Source organism: Crotalus tigris, unplaced genomic scaffold (assembly GCF_016545835.1).
Source record: "Crotalus tigris isolate CLP2741 ecotype Arizona unplaced genomic scaffold, ASM1654583v1 scf7180000024167.7108832, whole genome shotgun sequence".
NCBI classification, from domain to species: Eukaryota; Metazoa; Chordata; class Lepidosauria; order Squamata; family Viperidae; genus Crotalus; species Crotalus tigris.
Window position 1 is genome coordinate 3,223,457 of NW_024100417.1, and position 19,154 is coordinate 3,242,610.

At 35.4% G+C, this 19,154-nt stretch overlaps 2 protein-coding genes across 8 annotated transcripts in view; one reads left to right on the forward strand and one right to left on the reverse strand.

The window, feature by feature from the left end:
• The window catches only part of RBM15 (RNA binding motif protein 15), a 30,991-nt gene extending 20,021 nt beyond the window's left edge, over positions 1 to 10,970 (forward strand). For 3 of the 6 annotated variants that reach the window (XM_039323106.1, XM_039323101.1, XM_039323102.1), the window contains 3 exons: positions 2,380 to 2,440; positions 3,157 to 5,476; positions 9,515 to 10,970. The gene's annotated coding sequence lies outside the window, so the exon portion shown is untranslated. The remainder of the gene's footprint in view (positions 1 to 2,379; positions 2,441 to 3,156; positions 5,477 to 9,514) is intronic. The other 3 variants (XM_039323105.1, XM_039323103.1, XM_039323104.1) reach the window with 3 other exon arrangements.
• On the reverse strand, positions 3,044 to 19,124 carry SLC16A4 (solute carrier family 16 member 4). 2 transcript variants are annotated; one of them, XM_039323107.1, is made up of 8 exons: positions 18,306 to 19,124; positions 14,895 to 15,027; positions 14,291 to 14,434; positions 12,775 to 12,936; positions 11,318 to 11,878; positions 9,512 to 9,723; positions 7,145 to 7,238; positions 3,044 to 3,249 (listed from the first exon to the last, which is right to left on the reverse strand). In XM_039323107.1, exons 1-8 carry the CDS (start codon positions 18,438 to 18,440, stop codon positions 3,125 to 3,127), a joined length of 1,566 nt encoding a protein of 521 aa, XP_039179041.1. In that variant the 5' UTR covers positions 18,441 to 19,124; the 3' UTR covers positions 3,044 to 3,124. The 2 variants fall into 2 exon arrangements, with proteins under 2 accessions (XP_039179041.1, XP_039179042.1); XM_039323108.1 differs by lacking the exon at positions 14,291 to 14,434.
• Positions 19,125 to 19,154: the final 30 nt, after the last annotated feature.

Here is a 19,154-nt window from a genome sequence, read left to right on the forward strand (position 1 = left end):
TTTGGAATTCAAAAAAGGTCAACCTTGGTCTCATCAGAGCACAGCTTATTTTCCCACATGCTTTTGTCTGACTTGATATAGGTTTTTGTAAATATAGCCGGGCTTGGATGTTTTTCTTTGTAAAGAAAAGGCTTTCGTCTTGCTACTCTACTCCACAGCCCAGATATATGAAGAATATGGAAGATTGTTGTCACGTCTAGTACACAAGCAGTACTTTCCAGAAATTCCTTTAATGTTAAGTTAGCAGGTGCTGGAGCAAAGACAGGAACTCGCCCTGTCGTGTGGAGCTCGGATCTTGAAATAGGTACCATTTTGGTGGGAAGATAACACATTCTGTGATGTCATGCTGGTCACATGACTTTGGAAATGTTTTTCAGACAGCTCTGGCTCAATGGCTTTGAAATGGAGATGAGTACTGCCTCGTATAGACGACAATGACTAGCGAAGTAAAATCCACAGGGACTTTTTTTTTTAACCTTTATTGTGCTGTAGGCCTCTTGGCAGCCTCTTGGACCAGTTTTCTTGTTGGATTTTCATAAAAGTTTGGAGGGACATCCAGTTCTTGGTAATATCCCTGTTGTGTCATATTTTCTCCACTTGTGCATGGCTGTCTTCACTGTAGTTCCATAGTATAGACCAGTGTTTCCCAAACTTGACAATTTTAAGGCATGTGGACTTCAACTCCCAGAATTCCACAGCCAGCACACGCCTTAAAGTCCACATGCCTTAAAATTGTCAAGTTTGGGAAATACTGGTATAGACAATGCCTGGAAAAAAAATTGTACCTTTCTCCTGATTGATACCTTCCTATGAAATCCCTTTGATGTTTTGTAAGCTCTGTGCAGACCATGGCTTTTGCTGTAAGAGGCAACTGAGTAAATGTCAAAAAAAATCTGACTAGAACAGCTGAACTTTATATAGACTTGATCAGAGTCACTTTAAGTGATGGCAAGTATGTCCGGCCAACCTGTAAATGACTAACATCACTTGGAATGTTATTGGTTAATTCGGAACACGGCCATAGCCCTGCTTCTGAAAGGATACGCGCACACTTATGCAACCATTTTATTGTATTTTATTTTTATTTCTCCCTCTAAAGGATTTAAAGTTGTTTTTCAGTTGTATAGCTTATAGGTTGTATTAAAAGTGGGAAAAAAAATCTGAAGCTATTTATCCTGGTCTGATTTTTTTACATCTCAAAACTCTAGCATTTTAACCAGGGGAGTGTGGGCTTTTTATATCCACTGTACAGTATATATCTCTATAACAGCCTTAGACTCCTCCAAATTTGTGTCTCACCTCACACACATATTGGGAAGTGATGTAAGTACACATATATGCAACAAACCACAATGATTTTCAGATCTGAACAAATGCAATCTTATTATATAAACTTTGTAATATGTTAGACACATTCATATAATAATTCAAACATTTTCTTTGTACTTTTGGGTAAATATTGTTGGACATAAAGTCAAGGCAACTGACTTTTCTAATTCTGGTGGCTACTGATATGCCTAGCTTTCTCCAGTTTCACACTTTAAAGAGATACTGAATTACTACACCCATAGATCTCCCTACATGGTACTTTGGGGCTGCTGGATTGTAAGTCCTACCTATGTTAGGTGAAAATTAAAAGGAACTCATAAGCTGACATTTCTGGAGGACGTTGTTTGGAAAAGTTTGGAGTAAGATATCAAAGGAGTGAAAATTATTTCTATTCAAACCTTTCTCTTTTTGTGTAGTAAAAACCTCAATATATAAGTAATCCTTGACTTACAACAGTTCGTTTAGTGACCATTCAAAGTTACAACACTGAAAAAGTGACTTATGACCATTTCTCACCCTTATGACATTTGCAGCATTCCCATGGTCACATGATCAAAATTCAGAGGCTTGGCAACTGGCATGTATTTATGGTGTCCCAGGGTTATATGATCATCTCTTGTGACTGTCTGACAAGCAGTCAATGGGGAAGCCATATTCACTTAGCAACCATGTTACTAATTTAACAGTTGCATTAATTCACTTAACAACTGTGGCAGGAAAGGCTGTAAAATGGGGCAAAACTCACTTAACATCTGTCTTACTTATCAACAGAAATTTTGGGCTCAATTGTGGTTGTACGTTGAGGACTACTTGTATGATAACTGATGACTTACAAAACTTGCTTCCTTATTTGCTCTGATATTGTGGGGAGGAAGTTTCTTCTTCAGCAAAAATGTGATCTCGTCCAAATTTTCAGAATAGTTTTATTTGCCCTCTAAAAGAAGGGATAATATTTTCTTTTTAGTTTGTGTGCTTAATTTTAAATGAAGAGTGATGACCTGCTAATATGAATAAACTGATAGTTAGCATTTTATCCTGCTATTTCTCCAGGAACTCCAGCCAACTTACATGGAGATAGCTCTTCACTTTATCCCCACCACATTCCTGTGAGGTAGGTTGGGCTGAGAAATAGTGACACTATATGATTTTATACATATAGCTGATTTTATATTTAAACCTGCATCTCCCTTGTTCCTCTGTTTTGGGATATTGATCAAGCAGCTGTCAAGATACAAGAAGGAATGTCTAAGTTAACTTTCCATTTGCTTTGGATGATAACTCGAATAATTTTCAGATTCAAACATACTTTGCTAAATGAAACAATTCAAAACAACAATTGACTATGGCACTCAGACTCTGGTGTTTGCAGGAATCAAAGCATCCATAACAAATGGCTGAGCAGCTTCTACTTGACCACACGCAATGACACAGAAATATATAGTCACAGCATAGAAAAAAAGCTTTAAGAAAGCCGTTAAAACTCTCCTGTTCCGGCAGGCCTGGGGCTGATGTCCCCGGGGGGGGGGCGGGACATGATCGGACTTGCGGTATGATTGTATTATTTTATTGTTTTATTCTCGATGATTGTTTTAATTTTGTACGCCGCCCTGAGTCCTTTGGGATTGGGCGGCATATAAATAAATTAAATAAATAAATAAATAGCTTACAGGCATGCAGAATATTAATGTTTTTGAAAGACATCTTGTATCAATTGTCCCATAATTAGTTTATTGAAAATTTATAACTTCTACAAGATCAGACTTTGGAGAATTGTAGAATCTGGATTGCAGTGGATTCAACTTTCTTGTCTCCATTTTTGGACTAAAGGTTCCAAGAATAATGAAATGGATGAAACAAGGAAACATATACCAGTCAAAATGAAGGAGCCTGCATATGTCTGTGTGTAATCATACAGCCAACCTGTAAGTAAGAGGAACAGCAGGATTTGGTTATTAAATCATTTTCATTTGGTATAGTTGTCTTTTCATATCATTACTAATGCAACACTTTTAAAAACCATGTAGGCATCATTTAACCTAAGTGGCAATAAAGATTGTGTTTTATATATTAATTGGTATAAATTGCAGGAGCTGATAACTTATTCCAAGGTAAATATGTTTCATTCCTTTAATTTCTTCATGGCATGTTTATTAAATAATAATCTGTTTCAGTTTTTCTTTTACTGATCTGTTAATTTTTCTGCTTGCTCAGTCTTTCTGTATTTTAGGATCTGCTACTGAATCCCACATTTGAGTACATTGTTCAACAGCAAACAAGAGATGGGGGCTTTTTGCAGTAGTATTGAGCTATGGAGTACTTGAGTTGTGTAGAAGATACAGTCTTGTGTCCAGACTAAACATTCTTATACACCCACATATAAGGACATTTTAACTTTAGTGAATTTTATGTAATGTATATAGAATGAATCCTAGCTATACTCTTTAAGGTGATGCTTCACAACTTCAAGTATTAATAATTTTGAAAATGGGCAAAACACACCTTTTGAAAAAGCATATAAATTCATAGAAGTAATGCACTATTATCCCACCCCTAACATTTATAGAACAAGCTGATCTCTAATTGGGCGAGATCCCATTGGTATAAATCCCCATGATCCCATAGCAATTACGTTGTGGAGGATTTTCTTGCTCTGGCAAACTATTACAATTTACCACCAGAGGGCTTCTTCCCACAATGAAATAGGATGGCTCATATTTAAAGCACTCTGGAATAGATTCTGCCTGAAAACCTGCATCTATTGATTCACACTTACTTGGTGCTTCTACGTGCTACATGTATGAATTGGATTACTAGGGGATCATAAGGTCCTTGCCAGTCTAGTTCTCTCCTTTAAAATAACAGCCATGTAGATGCTTCCTGTATGCAGAAAATAGCCCCCCCCCAATTACTCCAAATCTCATACTCAGAAGTGTTTGAACAAATTATTTTTATCTCTCAAGGCTTAATACCTCCCTGCTTTTGATAATAGCATAGAATCAAACCTGAATTTGGCTATAAATGCTTGTTAGCTTGTGCCTTAAACCAGAGGTCCTCAACCTTTTGGGCACCAGGGACCGGTTCCATGGAAAGGTTTTTTCACGGACCGGAGGGGGTGTAGGTTTGCATGCTGCTTGCATTCCGCAGATGGGGCTTAACTTGTTTGCACAGACTGATTTCTGGCATGCTGCGGACCAGTATCGGTCCAGGGATGGGGGGTTGAGGACCCCTGCCTTAAACTATGCTTTTTGATTTTTTTCTAATTAGATAACTTGCACTGAATGAGAGATAAGAAAGAATATGCACATTTACCAAATATACATATGAAATTCTGAATCTATTCTTTTTTTTTTTGAAGTCTCAAGTGCCTTAACATGGTGTATATGGATATGATCGTATTTCTGATTATTTCATTTACTCTTTTCTCTTTGTTTCAGGGCCATGAAATACCTTCTGAAATGTGCCAGATTATACCAAATGATGTTACATACAGAATTATTTTAAAACAGTACTTGCCATTTTGTTTTCAGTTCTTTTCCTAATAAATCCAGTGTTCATGTTTTACTTCCAGTACGTATTATAATGAAATGTTTACCTCAAGTGAAAATCTTTACAGATTTTCCCCTACTTTAAGAATATAGGTATTGTCGAGCTCAAAGTATATAACCATGTACTTTAATTGCTTGTTCATTTTTTTTTAAGTTCTTCTGCTTTAGGTTTCACCATCTTGAATCTGTGAAGCCACATCCAATGGATACAATTGCAATATAAAACACAAAAAATATTTACAATGATTGTCTTCTGGAATTGAATCCTGTCTCACTAGTACTTCTCAGTATCCACTTTGACAACTGGACCATACCCTAGAAAACATGATTGCTGTCGTTTTACCATTTTTGTTGCTAGTTGCTAGGGAAGTGCAAATAAACAGCTAGATTTAAATTTTAAAACTCATAAAAATTTACTAGAAGTTCTTCAAGAACTCTATGTTGTCATGTAGTTATTAATTTGTTAATTTTAAAACCTCTTACATTTTTTCTATTTGGCACAGCTCTTCAGATGCAGTCCCTGCCCTGTTCCCTAGAATATGCTTCAGGTGTAGGTCCTGCATTAAGATCTTTCACAGTGAAGACTGATGCAAAGATTCCAGGTAGAACCTGTGCAATTTCCCTACCTTCTTTCTGCATTTCTATTACAAAGGTATTAAGTTTCTCTGGTTAATTTCCTATTCCATTTTCCTCATCAGCTGACACTGGTTTTATCAAAATCTGCCTCCTTTCCTTATTTTCGTCATGGGTGCTAGAGAAAATCTTAACCATTGTTGCTTTCCTTAGATTGTTAAACTGCGTTATTAGCTTTGAGCTTCTATTACAATAGCTTTAAATAATCCTTTGAATTAATTCCCTTACCACATAGGTCATATCATCTCAAACAAAATGTAAGATCCTAATTCAGTTTCAGAAATATGAGCAAGGATTATATTTCATCCACCATTTTGACTAAACTGGATAAATATAACTATTAGGCCTGGCCTAGGATGAAAGTAGACAATGAAACTATTAGTGTAGCATTGCATTGAAGAAAACATTAGGTTAGCAAATGGGATTTTTTTTCTATTCATACAAAATACTTTACACATACATTCTCTCTCTCTCTCTCTCTCTCTCTCTCTCTCACACACACACACACACACACACACACACACAAAAAAAAAACACAGGTATAAACAACTTGGTCTAGTTATAGCATTGGTGCTGTAGCATGTTTATTGTTACTATTTATTCATGTTCCACTTATCAACATCTTTCCTAAAGGATATCTAGTCTGAATAATAGCTACTTCCATTACTGCCTTTATAAAAAGAAATGCATTGTCTGTAGTGCAACATGATGTTTTCTTTTATAATTAAGAACTGACAAATATTTTATATTCAAGTTATTATTTTTAGGGCTGTGCAAATGGTTCGTAAGGGGTACTTTACAATATTTGGAGGCACCCCTCTTCCTGTTGTACAGCAGCAACCTCCTTTGGACGCTTTGCATAGCCTTAATATTTCTTGTAAAAATCACAGAATTTCACAGCCTTTTGCAATTGAATAATCTTTATGGCTTAAATATCATAAATACTGAGAAGTATTATCCTTAACTTACAAACATAGAAATTAAAATCTATCTATATAGTTTATCTGGATTTTCAATTCTTTTCTCATAATTGCAGCCACTGTTCAGCTGACAGATATTTAAGATGTATATTTCGGCTGTTGTGTACACTATAAACTATTTTTTTGGGGAGGACCCAAGCTACTGATTTAGACCTACAAGGAGGTAATCTTGTAATAGTAGAAATGCTCTGATATGTATTACCAAAAGTTTAAGAAGAAATTATAACATAAGGAAAGATAACTTTAATACAAGAAGGGATTGAGCAGTGAAGAAATAAGGAAGGTAGTGATTTCCTATCTGTAGTAATTGTGGGTAATACATTCTGCTATTATGCTTTATACAGCATTGTTGGCATACCTGCCATTTTATGAATGGAAAGAAATCTCTGCTTTTTACTAGAAATAAACTTAAGGGAGATGAAATGAGGGAAAGAGTAGAAGAATATTTAAATATGAAATGCAACACTAAGTACTACATTGCCAAATAGTTACACAGACAATTTTGTTTTCCCTTTGTTTACACTTTTGATCGGATTTTTCCTAAATGTAAGTGCATATATAAGTCACATTATAGTTTGTGTTTTGAAAGAAAATACAGTACACTATACGGTTAGAAGAATTATTTTTTTAGAGGAAAAAAAATGACAATTGTGTTACCTGCTATAGGAGGTCCAACAATAACTCCGAGCCCAGCAATGAATGAGGCAAGTCCCAAGGCACTGTGAAATCTGGCTGCACCAACAAGATCTACCTATTAAGGGAATCAGTATTTATTAGTTACAGCAATTAAAAAATGATCACATATTGTTGTTAACTGTTTCTATTTGTGATAGCTAAGCTCTTAGTAACAAATTTGTGACACAACTGGTGGGACAGGCATGTGACGTGACATATTTGGCAAAAATCCACTCTTACGGATTTTGTTTCCTAGACTTCCAGTATTGATCAATATTGATCAATTGACTAGAGGTAAAACCAAGTTGAAGCATGTTATACTGTAAATATATATTTATTGTATTTGATGACATTTTTGTATATTTATCTAGATTTGTAAATGCTCAGCTCCATTCAGCTGCCCCAACTCCATCCCAATGCAAGGGATTACAGGGTCGTTTAAAAAATCTGGATTTGTGTTAAACTTGAGTTAAGCTTGCAAAAGGGTATGCCAGGGGTGTCAAACTCACAACGTCATAGCAACAAAATATGTCATCTTCTCATTTTTAGAGTATAGATTTTCCAAAAGTAGATTCAATGCCTGTCTTGGATCCATCCCTTAAAATCGCAAGAGTATTTTTCCATTTATTTAAGATTATTTTTTGTTGTGTTCTAAGCTTGATAAAGCCAGGTTTTTATATTACTATAGATACCTTTGTTGTAATTTAATAAAATTATAACCCAGCTATAACAGCAAAACCAAATCTTATGAGTTAAAGAACCTTCAAATTTCTTACATTGCCAGTATTAAAAGACAAAAAAGTCTACCCCTTATTAAACATTCATACATATACATTTTAATACTGTATAAAAATGAACTGTTGGTTTCAGGTTATGGACAGCATCTCTTAAAGAAGCTAAAATTTCAGATGCCCTGGAGGCTGCCAAAGCATCCTGGTGATATTGTTAATATTATTCTACATAGGACAAAGTATATATTGAATGCAAACTGAACTCAAAAGACAATATCTCAAAAATTTTAAAATAGCTATTAAAAATCAACAAAAATTTAAAATATTAATTCCTGTTAGCCTAACTATTCCAAAACAACTTCCTCTGCAATTTTCAGATTTGAACTATACCACAATATCAATGTGTTATGTGATTTGGGATCACATTGTAGCTGCTTTTCTATTAATAGACAAATATGCCTAGCAGCTTTCAAAGCAGGAAATGAAATCACTGAAATCTGACTAAACTAAAGAGGCATTATGTCTTTGCTTTTTTTTTTAAAGTAATTATAAGTTTCATTCCACAAAAGTATAGATGGAAAATAAAAGGCCAGTGACACAAATGTTTTAAATGTATTTATCAAATTTATATAGTCATTGCACGTGTTTGATTCTAGGCAGTGTTGAAGACCAAGGAGATCAAGTCCAAATATATTTTAGGGGGTTTAGCTTTCCATAAATATTTCTCATTAATTAGTCTGTATGAAGTATTTATTGGAAATTAGCATTGTTTTTGGTTTCAGTACACTGATATGAGATGCTGTGAATGGGTTGAAGAGGATTACAATCCAGGAAACTCAGGTTAGGAGGATGCAAATCTGATAAATGAATAATTAGTTTGAAGAAATAGAAACAGCATTTCTTTAGTCTGGAGCTGATTTTTCTTTTAAAACCTAGTAGTAAAGTTAAATATGTTATTTTAAAAACACCATTTTTTTGAGTCAGTATTAACTCTTGGCAACTACCTGAACTAGTGCCTGCAGTTTTCTTGGCAAGATTTCAGAAGTGGCTTGCCATTACCATCTTAGGCAGACTGGTTCCCAGCAGGACTAGAACTCACAGTCTCCTGCTTTTTATCCCGATACCTTAACCCTTCCATCAAACTGGCTCTTAAAGTAGCAATAACCTAATAAAAATATTGGTCTTAAAATAGTGCAGATCAGTGTTTATGGAGATCCTCAATTATCCAGGTCATGGTTGTCCCAAAGGTGCTTTTCCGAAAGGCAACTTTCTTGGGATTTTTTTCCTTGAAAATGTTTCACTTCTCATCCAAGAAGCTTCTTCAGTTCTGATTTAAAACTGAAGAAGCTTCTTACGTGAGAAGCAAAATGTTTTCAAGAAAAAAAAAACCCAAGAAAGTACATATCAGTGCTTAACTGATAATAAATTAGGATTGGTAAAATGTATTTCCAGTGTTTCTGTGCAGTTCTTTCTCTAAATTCATCTTTCTGACTGTATTTAAAACATGCAATTCTCCAGTTCTCTAGCATTGTCTGAATTGAAGCAGATTTCATCATTTGGAAATGTAAAGTGCTACTGTTCTAATATTTTCATTGTTCAATTATTTTTTCCCACTTACCAGTACAAGAAACAGCAGTGCAAGATATCCACCACTGAAAATGGCAAAAATTACAGAGTAACTCATAAGTAATGGGAAGGTTGTAGCCAGTGGACACAGCAGATTAGTGACCCCACAAAGAATGAGGTATGTTTTATGGTAATTATATGTCTTGGTCCAGTTTTGATGAGCAATCCAGCCAGAGACCAGTAAACTGACTGTCTCTACTATCCCTAAAAGAAAACAGAACAAAAATATATAATGATTTCTGAAACAGAAGTTCTTTGGGCGCTAAATAAGGATCATTTTGTAAATTTCTAAAGTCACCTAAGTCACCAATATAGCACCTGTGGACATAAGTATACCTAGCAATAATATCTATGTCCTAGTGATCAGATTTTTTGTACCATCTAATTTGTATTATTTTAATTAAAACAATAAACAGGAAAAAATCATGCTGCAAAACACCACAAGGAGCCATATGGTAAATATTTATGAAGTGGTTTATAAACTGTCATTCCAAGTCTGAGGGTAACCAGATTGTTCTAATTCACATGAAGCAAAAAATAACCTGCAAAATTGGAAAAATAAAAATAATCACTCTGGCAATTTAGAATGTCCTTTTCTGTACTACTTTTAGACTTGCTGTTAAATGCTCACACTGCTTGGCTGTGGTCTCATTTGTCAGATTTCTTATCTGAGTGGTAAGTCTTCCATCCATTCATATTTTCAGTTCTATCGTTATCAAGATCCAATATCAAATTCCTGGTGACCCTCATTCTCCCTCCTGTCTCAAAAATTGCCCAGTACATTGTATGGAAAATTCTTGGATGGTATAGTGAACAGCTTTTCACTATTAGAAGACTGTTTTTTTCCTTTTTTTTCTTCAGCTCCACATTTGATTGGCTAAAGCCCAGTACATTGAATTATATGAACACTTTTTTGCTGTATTTTTGTTAGGCATATAAAGCTGAAGTTTTGTTTCTATCTGATACATTCACATCTCAGAATTCTGAACATTTTCTTTTATGTTTAAACTGCATGCTTATTCACAAGCTCTGGTCAGTAATTTTGTGGCAAAATGTTTTGTTAAATGAAATTGGAGTTTAGAATCTGGAGTAATAACTCTTACTTTCCTCATCCACCAAATTGGTAAGTTCCCATGCTACATAAGCATCGGTAAGTTCCCATGCTACATAAGCATCGGTAAGTTCCCATGCTACATAGGCTGCTTGGTTTTGCCTCAAGAGTATCCACCAGCAGGTGTAAGATAGGTTTGGCTCTGACACCTCAGTTTCTTAACCCCTATTCTGCATCATTGTTTCCAAGCAAAATTGAAAGGGTTGGTTTAAATTGAAAATGAATAACTAATAAAGTTGCTTTAACTATTGGTTTATCTCCTAAGAATAATATGTAATAAAGATAAAAGCAGTTTTGTACTGAGGTGATTTTTTTAATGCTAATAAAATTTAAGAACATATTTTGTTGTTAAAATGGTTTTCCAAAACTATACATAATTATAGAAACACGTCTTTGAGAAAAAGGTCTTAATAGTTACAGCATAATCTTATTTCGTAAAGCTATATATTAAAAAAAAATTCCAATGTAATTTCTCCTTCACTGCAGCATTCATCTGATAATGGAGTTAAAGTTTTGAATTTGAATCAACACACATGCCTTGATTTCTTTTGTGTTGACTTTTAAGCCATAAACAATTATACATTTTGATGTGCTCTATATGTAATTAGTGATTACATAATTAATATCAGTGATTGCTAATGGTGACATTTTACAAGAAACATTTTAAAAGTTCGAGATTTTTCTTACCAGCTACTAATATGATGTAAGCAGTATCCATTGGGTCAATACCCAATGTTTTGGCTCTGGCTGCAAGATGGAAAGTTGGGATAAAATAGGCAAGTTGACTAAAGAGAAAAGACCATGTGAAAATAAAGAAGAAGGGATTTTTCAAGTGAGAAACAATAAGATGGCATTGCTTCTGGATAAAATGCTGTACCCTGGATTTTCCTTTCTCATTTGATTGGATGCAACTTTGATCACCAGTTTGGTTATCATTCTTGTAGATGTCCACACAATTGTTTTTATGTGACATTTCAGAAAGCTTGCAATTAATTGGGGCTAAGTTATCAGGCTGTTGTAGGTTGTCTAATTTAGCACATTCTTGATTGGGAGGATCCAGTATGTTCAATTCTCTGGTGCAGATATTATCTAGGCTGCTTTTGAAAGTCTTTGGAAACATACTTAGTGCAACTATTTGACCTTCACTTTTAGGACTGATGCCTCTGGTTTTTTTCTTATAAACTGGCCGTAGTAGCAGGCTAGAAGGGACAAGGTTCAACATAATGCCGCCATATATCAATAAGAAACCTGAATGAATGGGAAAAGATAATATTTTTAAAAATCATTTTCTAAAAATCATTATGGTCGTAGAACTAATTAGCATATAGATAAATATTCCTTCCACATTTCAGGGCTATTTATTTTGGTAATTTTCAAACAGTATTCAACAATTTCCTTATTCCCCATGCTGTATAGAGTCTACTTCCAGCATTGCTTGAAATTATGTCAAAGCTTTTATTCTTGCTGAAAGAAAGAGACAAAAATGAACGCCATTAGTATTAGATATGGTAAATATCACTTTAAGTGAATAACAATAATGCATTTGACAATCCTCAGATTGTCCATCATTCCGAGATGTCCCTCCCTAATAACTGATGAATGTCCTAAGCCAGTATTAACCTTTATATTTATACTAAGTGAAATTTAAAAGAAAATTTAAAAAAATGTTTTCTAGCTATTTAAAATGAACCTTTGTTTTTATCTTTAAAATGATATTTTGATAGTATTTATTTCCCATGTGTCTGAGGTGATACATGAATAGCAATAACTCAGTTTCTGTAACTCTTTCTAAAATTGTCCTGTCAAAAAATCAGAGCAATTAAAATAGAAAATCTAAAGCAGAATGTATATTTCCTTTTGTATGGAAACTATGGTAGGTTTAAAGTAGATTTCTCATTTCATTTATATCACTGAGAGGAAATTGAATGACTGAAAGAGAATGAGAATTCAGTTATTATTTGACTGTAATGTTAAGTTTAATGTCAACGTGAGCTTAAATGGACTCCAGAAGATGGTAAAGGACAAGAAGGCCTGGAGGAACCATCGTCCATAGGGTCACAATGGGTCAGACACGACTTCGCAACTAACAACAATAACTTTCACATATTAACAGTGTGAATATGTAAGAAATGAAGATGACTAACCTTGCCAACTGTACATTTCTATAAGGAATTGAACAAATGGTGTTAGCACAACACTCAGCCCCATTCCTGAGCGGCCAATTGCATTGGCTAGAGCCAGGTATCTCCTGAAGTACTTAATTACCATGACAGCAGCTATCTGATATAACAGACAAAAACCCAGCCCTAAAGAAAGAAAACATCATGAGCAGGGGCAGAATCTTTTGTAGGAATGTGTTTTTATTTCATTTAATTAAAGCCTTTCATAAGTACAAATAGTGAATCGTCCAAATACACAAAGCTTCCAGATGGACGGTTCTTAACTCTGAAGCAATTGTATTTTAGTCTTTAATTTTTTCCCCATAACAAGATTAATAATTACTTCAAACAATGCTGTTGGAAACCAAAGGGGAAAAATTGGATTGTTGACTGATAGTGATGCATTCTAGAAATCCTTACTAAAAGTCACAAACAGATCTCTAGTCTGAGGTTTGGTAAATTTATTTTGAATGCAGTAATCCTTAATTTGAAATGATGTCACTTAACAAAGGAGTAACTCGGTTCCTGAAGTAGTACACATTTAAGGACCATAACTGATATGTTACTATGTCAAAGACTTAATCTTTAGAATAAAATACATATAACAGACATGGAAACCTTAAAATCCTGGATAACCATTGCCTCATCAGAAGCAGTATCACGCCATCATACTGTATATAATATTGCAATGTGGTTCAATATCTGACCAGCTTCTTAATATGAAGTGATATAAAGGTAAGAATATATTTCTAACAATAGCAATATAAGAAAAGCTTTTGTGGTATTTTATCTTTGTACCTGTCTCCAATACAAGCATTCAGTTTAATCAAGAACTCTTAAAAAGTTTTAAGAACAATGTAAAGAAATACGCCTGAGCACTCTAGCCTTGCCTCAGGTAAGCAATTATTCATGCCTCTCAAAAGATGATGCAATAAGGAATGAATTAAACACCCTGGTTTTAAGTATTCTCTAATTGCTTAAGGACAGAATATCAACTTAAGATAGTTAGTTGTAGTAGCATTCCATTTAACAGCCTCAATATTACAGCTTGGATTTAATGCACAAAATCTTTTGGATCCTGTTATTGTCCAAAGTTCAGACAGAAACAAGATTAAGGATAATCTGAATAGTCAACATAGCCAGCTAGCATTAGCATCTGGCATTGCTTCCTTTCTCTTGTCTTTCCTGAAGTATAAAGCCAAATGTGTTTTGGGGCTGGAAATATCTCATTCACCATTTAACAGATTCCTCTTCCCTCTTAAAATGAGGGGTTATTTTTTTTTAATAGCATTGAGCTTGTTTCCTATTCTGTTCTGCAGTATTGCTAGTCCAAACAGATTATAGTTCTCTTTGTTAGGGAATAGCTTTATGAAAATGCCCAGAAAATCCAACCTTTGACAATGAGCAGGTGATACATATTAACTTCATGTATAATTTCAATTTCTGGAAAGTTTCTCTCTGTGTGGGGGCTTATTAAATATACTTGAAATGGTACACTTACCTGTTAGGAATCCCATAGAGACCCAAAGAAAAGGAATGCTTGTGGCCAGTGTGCTAATAAGAAAACCAGCACCAACCAGGAGAGCCCCTAACAAGGAAGTTTTCCGTTCTCCTAGTAGTTCACACACTGTAGTTACTAGAGGTGCTGGAACAGAGCAGATGGAAATTGCCATGAATGATAGCTTGAGAAATAGATACCATTTCTGGGATGGGAAAACACCGAGTGGAAAATATTTAAGCTTTAAGGTATTGCCAAGCTTCCTATTTTTGTTTATTAAAGTTACATTGGTTTTCATAAAGACCTTGATTTATGAAAACTACACATGAGAATTATAATGTGTGAGTTATGATCAGTAAACAAGATTGGCAAATGATTAAAAACAGAAGAGAAAATAGTTTTAACTCTCAGATATAGGTAGGGGATAGGTGGGTATCTTTGCAAGCACATTTAGCATTCTGAGTAAGAGTGCCACCTTCCCTCAGCTCTGGGGGCAAAAATTCACAAATTGGATAACAATCATGAACTGGCCTTATACTGATCTAATCTCAGCCCAGTCCAGCCAAATACATTTAAGCATGCATTTAAACCCATAGATTGTACTAACCTGCTAGGAATCGAAGTGAGGACATAATGGACCCAATCCAGCTGACATGTTCAGAAGAGCCACCAATATCTTCTTGAACAGCCACAAAGAAAATGGCAAAGTTTTTCAGTGTTCCAATTACAAATACATTTACCTACAAAAGTTATCAATATCATATTAATTGAAATGTAAAATGGACTATTAATTGCCACTCCATTGCAAAACTGTAGTATTGTGTTTAAATGATCAGAGGATGAAACTAGGCACCACACTGGCAGACTCAGCAGAGCCCCGAAGTCCAGCTAGTGTCTGAGAAGAAAAAAATTAAGGGAAGAGGAATGAGTGACCTTTACAAAATCTGTTGAGTTTGCTAACAAAAATAATGGTAATTTTATGTTTTGGATTACCTTGGCTGAACTATGACCTGTCAGCCTAAATAAAATAAGAGAATTTTGTGATGGTGAACAGAGGAAGAGAAGAAACTGCAAAGTTTTCATACAAATTTGTGATAAAGCTGAGCAGTCCAGGTTTGGCCAAGATGACCAGAAGAGATGAATTTAGATACGATGAGAAGTTAAAGCTATGTTTTCAAAAACAGAATGCCCTCAGAACTTAAGCTAAAAAGGAAAAATATATCTGGAAGAAGCATTGGATACACATTATAAACATTAACTATAAGAAGTTCTTGTTCAACAATTGTTTGCAGTTGTGATGGTGATGAAAAAATAACTTTGCAACCAATCCTCACATTTATAACCTTCCCAAGTCTGTAAAGCAAAGGAAATGTGAAATAAATATAAGCACGTAGCAAGTAGACTGTCCCAACTGTCACTAAACAAGGACTACCTGTATGAGCAATTCCTGTTTTATGCCAGGGCTCTGTTGGAGAAGCGATTATATAAACCAATTTTTGCACATGAAATCTGCACAACTATATGAAAATGGTAGTCATAATTTTGGTCTGCCATTGGAATTGCACAAACCAAGTTGTGTAAGCCAGGAACTCCCTGAACCTTTGTTTTAAACTCATTTTCATTTCTGAAATGCTTTTTCTTGCTTTCTGTCCTTTATGCTTCTACACAGACATTGCAGACATTGGCTCCATTTCAGCTACACAAATCCATTACTAGGAGGGCCTTCCGATTTTTAAAAGTAATATCTTTGCATCCATACATTCCCACCTTTCCCCCCACCCTGTTCTTTAGCCAGTTAATATCCTTGAATGCGTATTCCCTTAATTCACAAGAATCAAGCTTATTCGAAATTCTTTGGTGGCAGTTTTTTTCAGAAGCTGTTTGAAAGTTCAAAAATAGTGTCAACTGAATCACTTCTGTCTACATCCTGCCTGCACATATTCAAATAATGCCTATTCTCTTGTGCTTCAGTTTCTTTTTCCAAGCATGGCAGATAGCAAATGAGATGGGATGAGTATTTAGCTTGCTATGGAACTGACCCAGTGTCATTGATGCTGTTGCTGGGGCCACAATAGAGCAGAACATTTTCAATCTCATTTCTAAAAAGAGAAAGAGATATGACTTAGGCACTGGACTGACAATGGCAGGGCTTGGCTCTAGCCATTCTATTGTCACCATAGGATAAGTTTGGCCATTAAAAAAATATCCTTAGAAATGTGATTGTGATGAAAGCACTGTGATGAGGTTTTTTGGCTTTTCACTTTACAATAAAATCAGTCTCCAACTCAGCTAACTCAACAAACCTATACAGCCTAGGCTTTTGATTAGCAGTTCTGTGCTAATAAAATTCTAAAGAGCAACATTTTCCTTGCTGCAAAAAAAACACATTATAGTGACACAGAGTGCAGACTGTGCAGTGGTCATTTCTATTCTTTTTAGAAACTATTCTGAGTTAAATAGAACTATTTAACAAGATTTGGATAAGCTTGTTAATCCATTTGTGTCAAAAATGCCATTGGGTGGGTGGGGGGAGTGATATAATACCCTTCTCCCTTAGCATTCAGTTCTGCTGCATACATTTCTCTGCCCTTCCCCACACTTTTCTCTCTCACACTTACACAGCTTTCTGCTTTTCTCCTGTTTCTCTGATATATCACACAAAATATTTGGGCTTTTTGACAAAGCCCATCAGCAGCTCTCAATGCTGTGGATCCTAGTATCCTTTTGAATCCCCCGTGAAAGCTTGGAATTGGCATTCTTTTAGGATAGCTCGACTCCTTTGCAATTGGATGAATCCGGTTGGTAGTAACAATGGGGGAAAGGATGTGCAACAGATCACAGACACAAGGGTATCCTCTCCCCTATTCTGTTTACATAAAGTGTCCAGGAAAGGTCATCATGTAGTTCAAAGTGAGAGATGAGGTATTAGGCATGTTGATAATACCTAATTGTATATCTCCTCCTTGGGCCAAATGGGAGATGTCCTGATCCAGTGCAAGCAAGGGTGAGTGGCTGTTCACTCAGAAGCCTAGTGATGTCAGGATTATACCATCTTTGACCCTTGAAATTGTGCTCCTTCAGGGAAAACAGGGTCATAATATTGGGGTTCTCCTAGTTTAGAGTTCCTGGTAAAATAGTAGATATCAGCCATGATTTGGAGGGGATTTGCTCAGCTCTGGTTGAACTGCTAACTGTAGCCCTACATGCAAGAATGCACTGAGGATAGTTGCTCGCACCCTTGTCATCTTGTTTACTGTAATTCACGCTATATGGGACTGTGCTATTCCCCTTTTCTGTAGAGAACTGTAACACACAACCAAAAGCAAACTTGTGTCAGAGTTAGCCAGATGTCAATTTTTCTAGAGTAGGAATAGAAAACCACCAATTTTCCAGATGTTACTTTCAGCATGATCTGGAGCAGTATACCTAATCGGCAAACCACCTTCATCACAATTGTAACTTCTATATACTGTATACCATGCTTACTATGTCCTTCAAAGTAACACAAACTACTTATTACTAGAGACAGCAGGAGCTTCATGGATTCACGTATCATTGTATGCCATGATTTACTCAATCATAGTTCATTCCATAAGCCAAATGCTAAAACCAAACAAAAATATAGCTAAGCACAGCACGATTCCAGCTAATAGTTCTGCAATTAAATTCATAATACTAACTCTAAAGAAACCAGCCTTAGAAAGATGCTACTGTATGGCTCTTGTACTACAATTTGTATTCTTTGATATTTTCTATTTTGTTAAGAAAGCTGCAAATGTTTGATAAGTTCTTACCAAAGTGCCAACAATTCTTACCCATTCCTGAAGTTCTTTATATAGTTTTAGGTTTTGGCCAGAACATGTTGCAGGCCATCAGAGAAAAATCTCTTTTTCCTTCAGTATTTTTAAATTTCTACACGCATGATAAAATCAAGCGCCTTTTGTATGTGTCGTGACTTTTAAGCAACACCAAACCACACACTACATCGTACCGGTAACTTTTTCTGTTTCTTACTTACTAGAAAAAAGTTGACAACGATCAGCCAGCCCCACCCTCCATCAGGAACTGCTGTGCTATCGAGACCTTCATTGTTTTTATTTTCAACAGATTCTCCATCCTTTTCTGAACTCCAGGCAGTTGCTGCCATTGGCATAATCAGAAATGTAATAGCCAGTGCGGTCTGTCTCTCAAAACATGCCAGCACAATTGCTTTAATATGTGCTGCAGGCTTTCAATTTAACCATTAACCACATGTTTTAAAGGCTGACCAAGATGGAACTTTAATTGCTATCTTTTTAGTTTTTTCCTCCTTTCTGTTAGCGAAGATTGGTGCTACTGTAGCTTGATGGCCCCACCCAGTACTTTTAAGTAAACAAAGACAGGGCTTTAATGTAGGCTTGCCAGGCAATAAAAAGTTGTCCTATAGGCTCTAGATTTTTAAAGATGGGGGTCCTTGACAAGCAGACCGGGATCGGATAAAAATAGCCCAAAGTTGTTTCTCTTGTGGTTTGTTAATGTTTGCAAGACCTGTTGCTGCTTCCTCTTTATTCCCTCTCTTCTCTTTTCTCTCAGGCACACCATTCAGTTCAGCTTAGTTTGCCAGCTCACTTGTAACCGTTTTGGTCAGCAAGGGACAGAGAGAGGAGTGTAATCTTTCCCCTAGCAACAATGCAATTAAAGTGAAGGTTTTTATTTTTTAAAAAAACAAACATAGTTTGATCCATTTTTCTAACCAGCAATTATGAATTGTTTAACTTCCTAGTAAGTACATTTATACATTAAAAGAATTAAAGAGAACTGCTTTAAAAGTTAACCTGTGCAAATTTTCAAAACTGTTACTAGCAGGGGTTCTCAACCTTGGCAACTT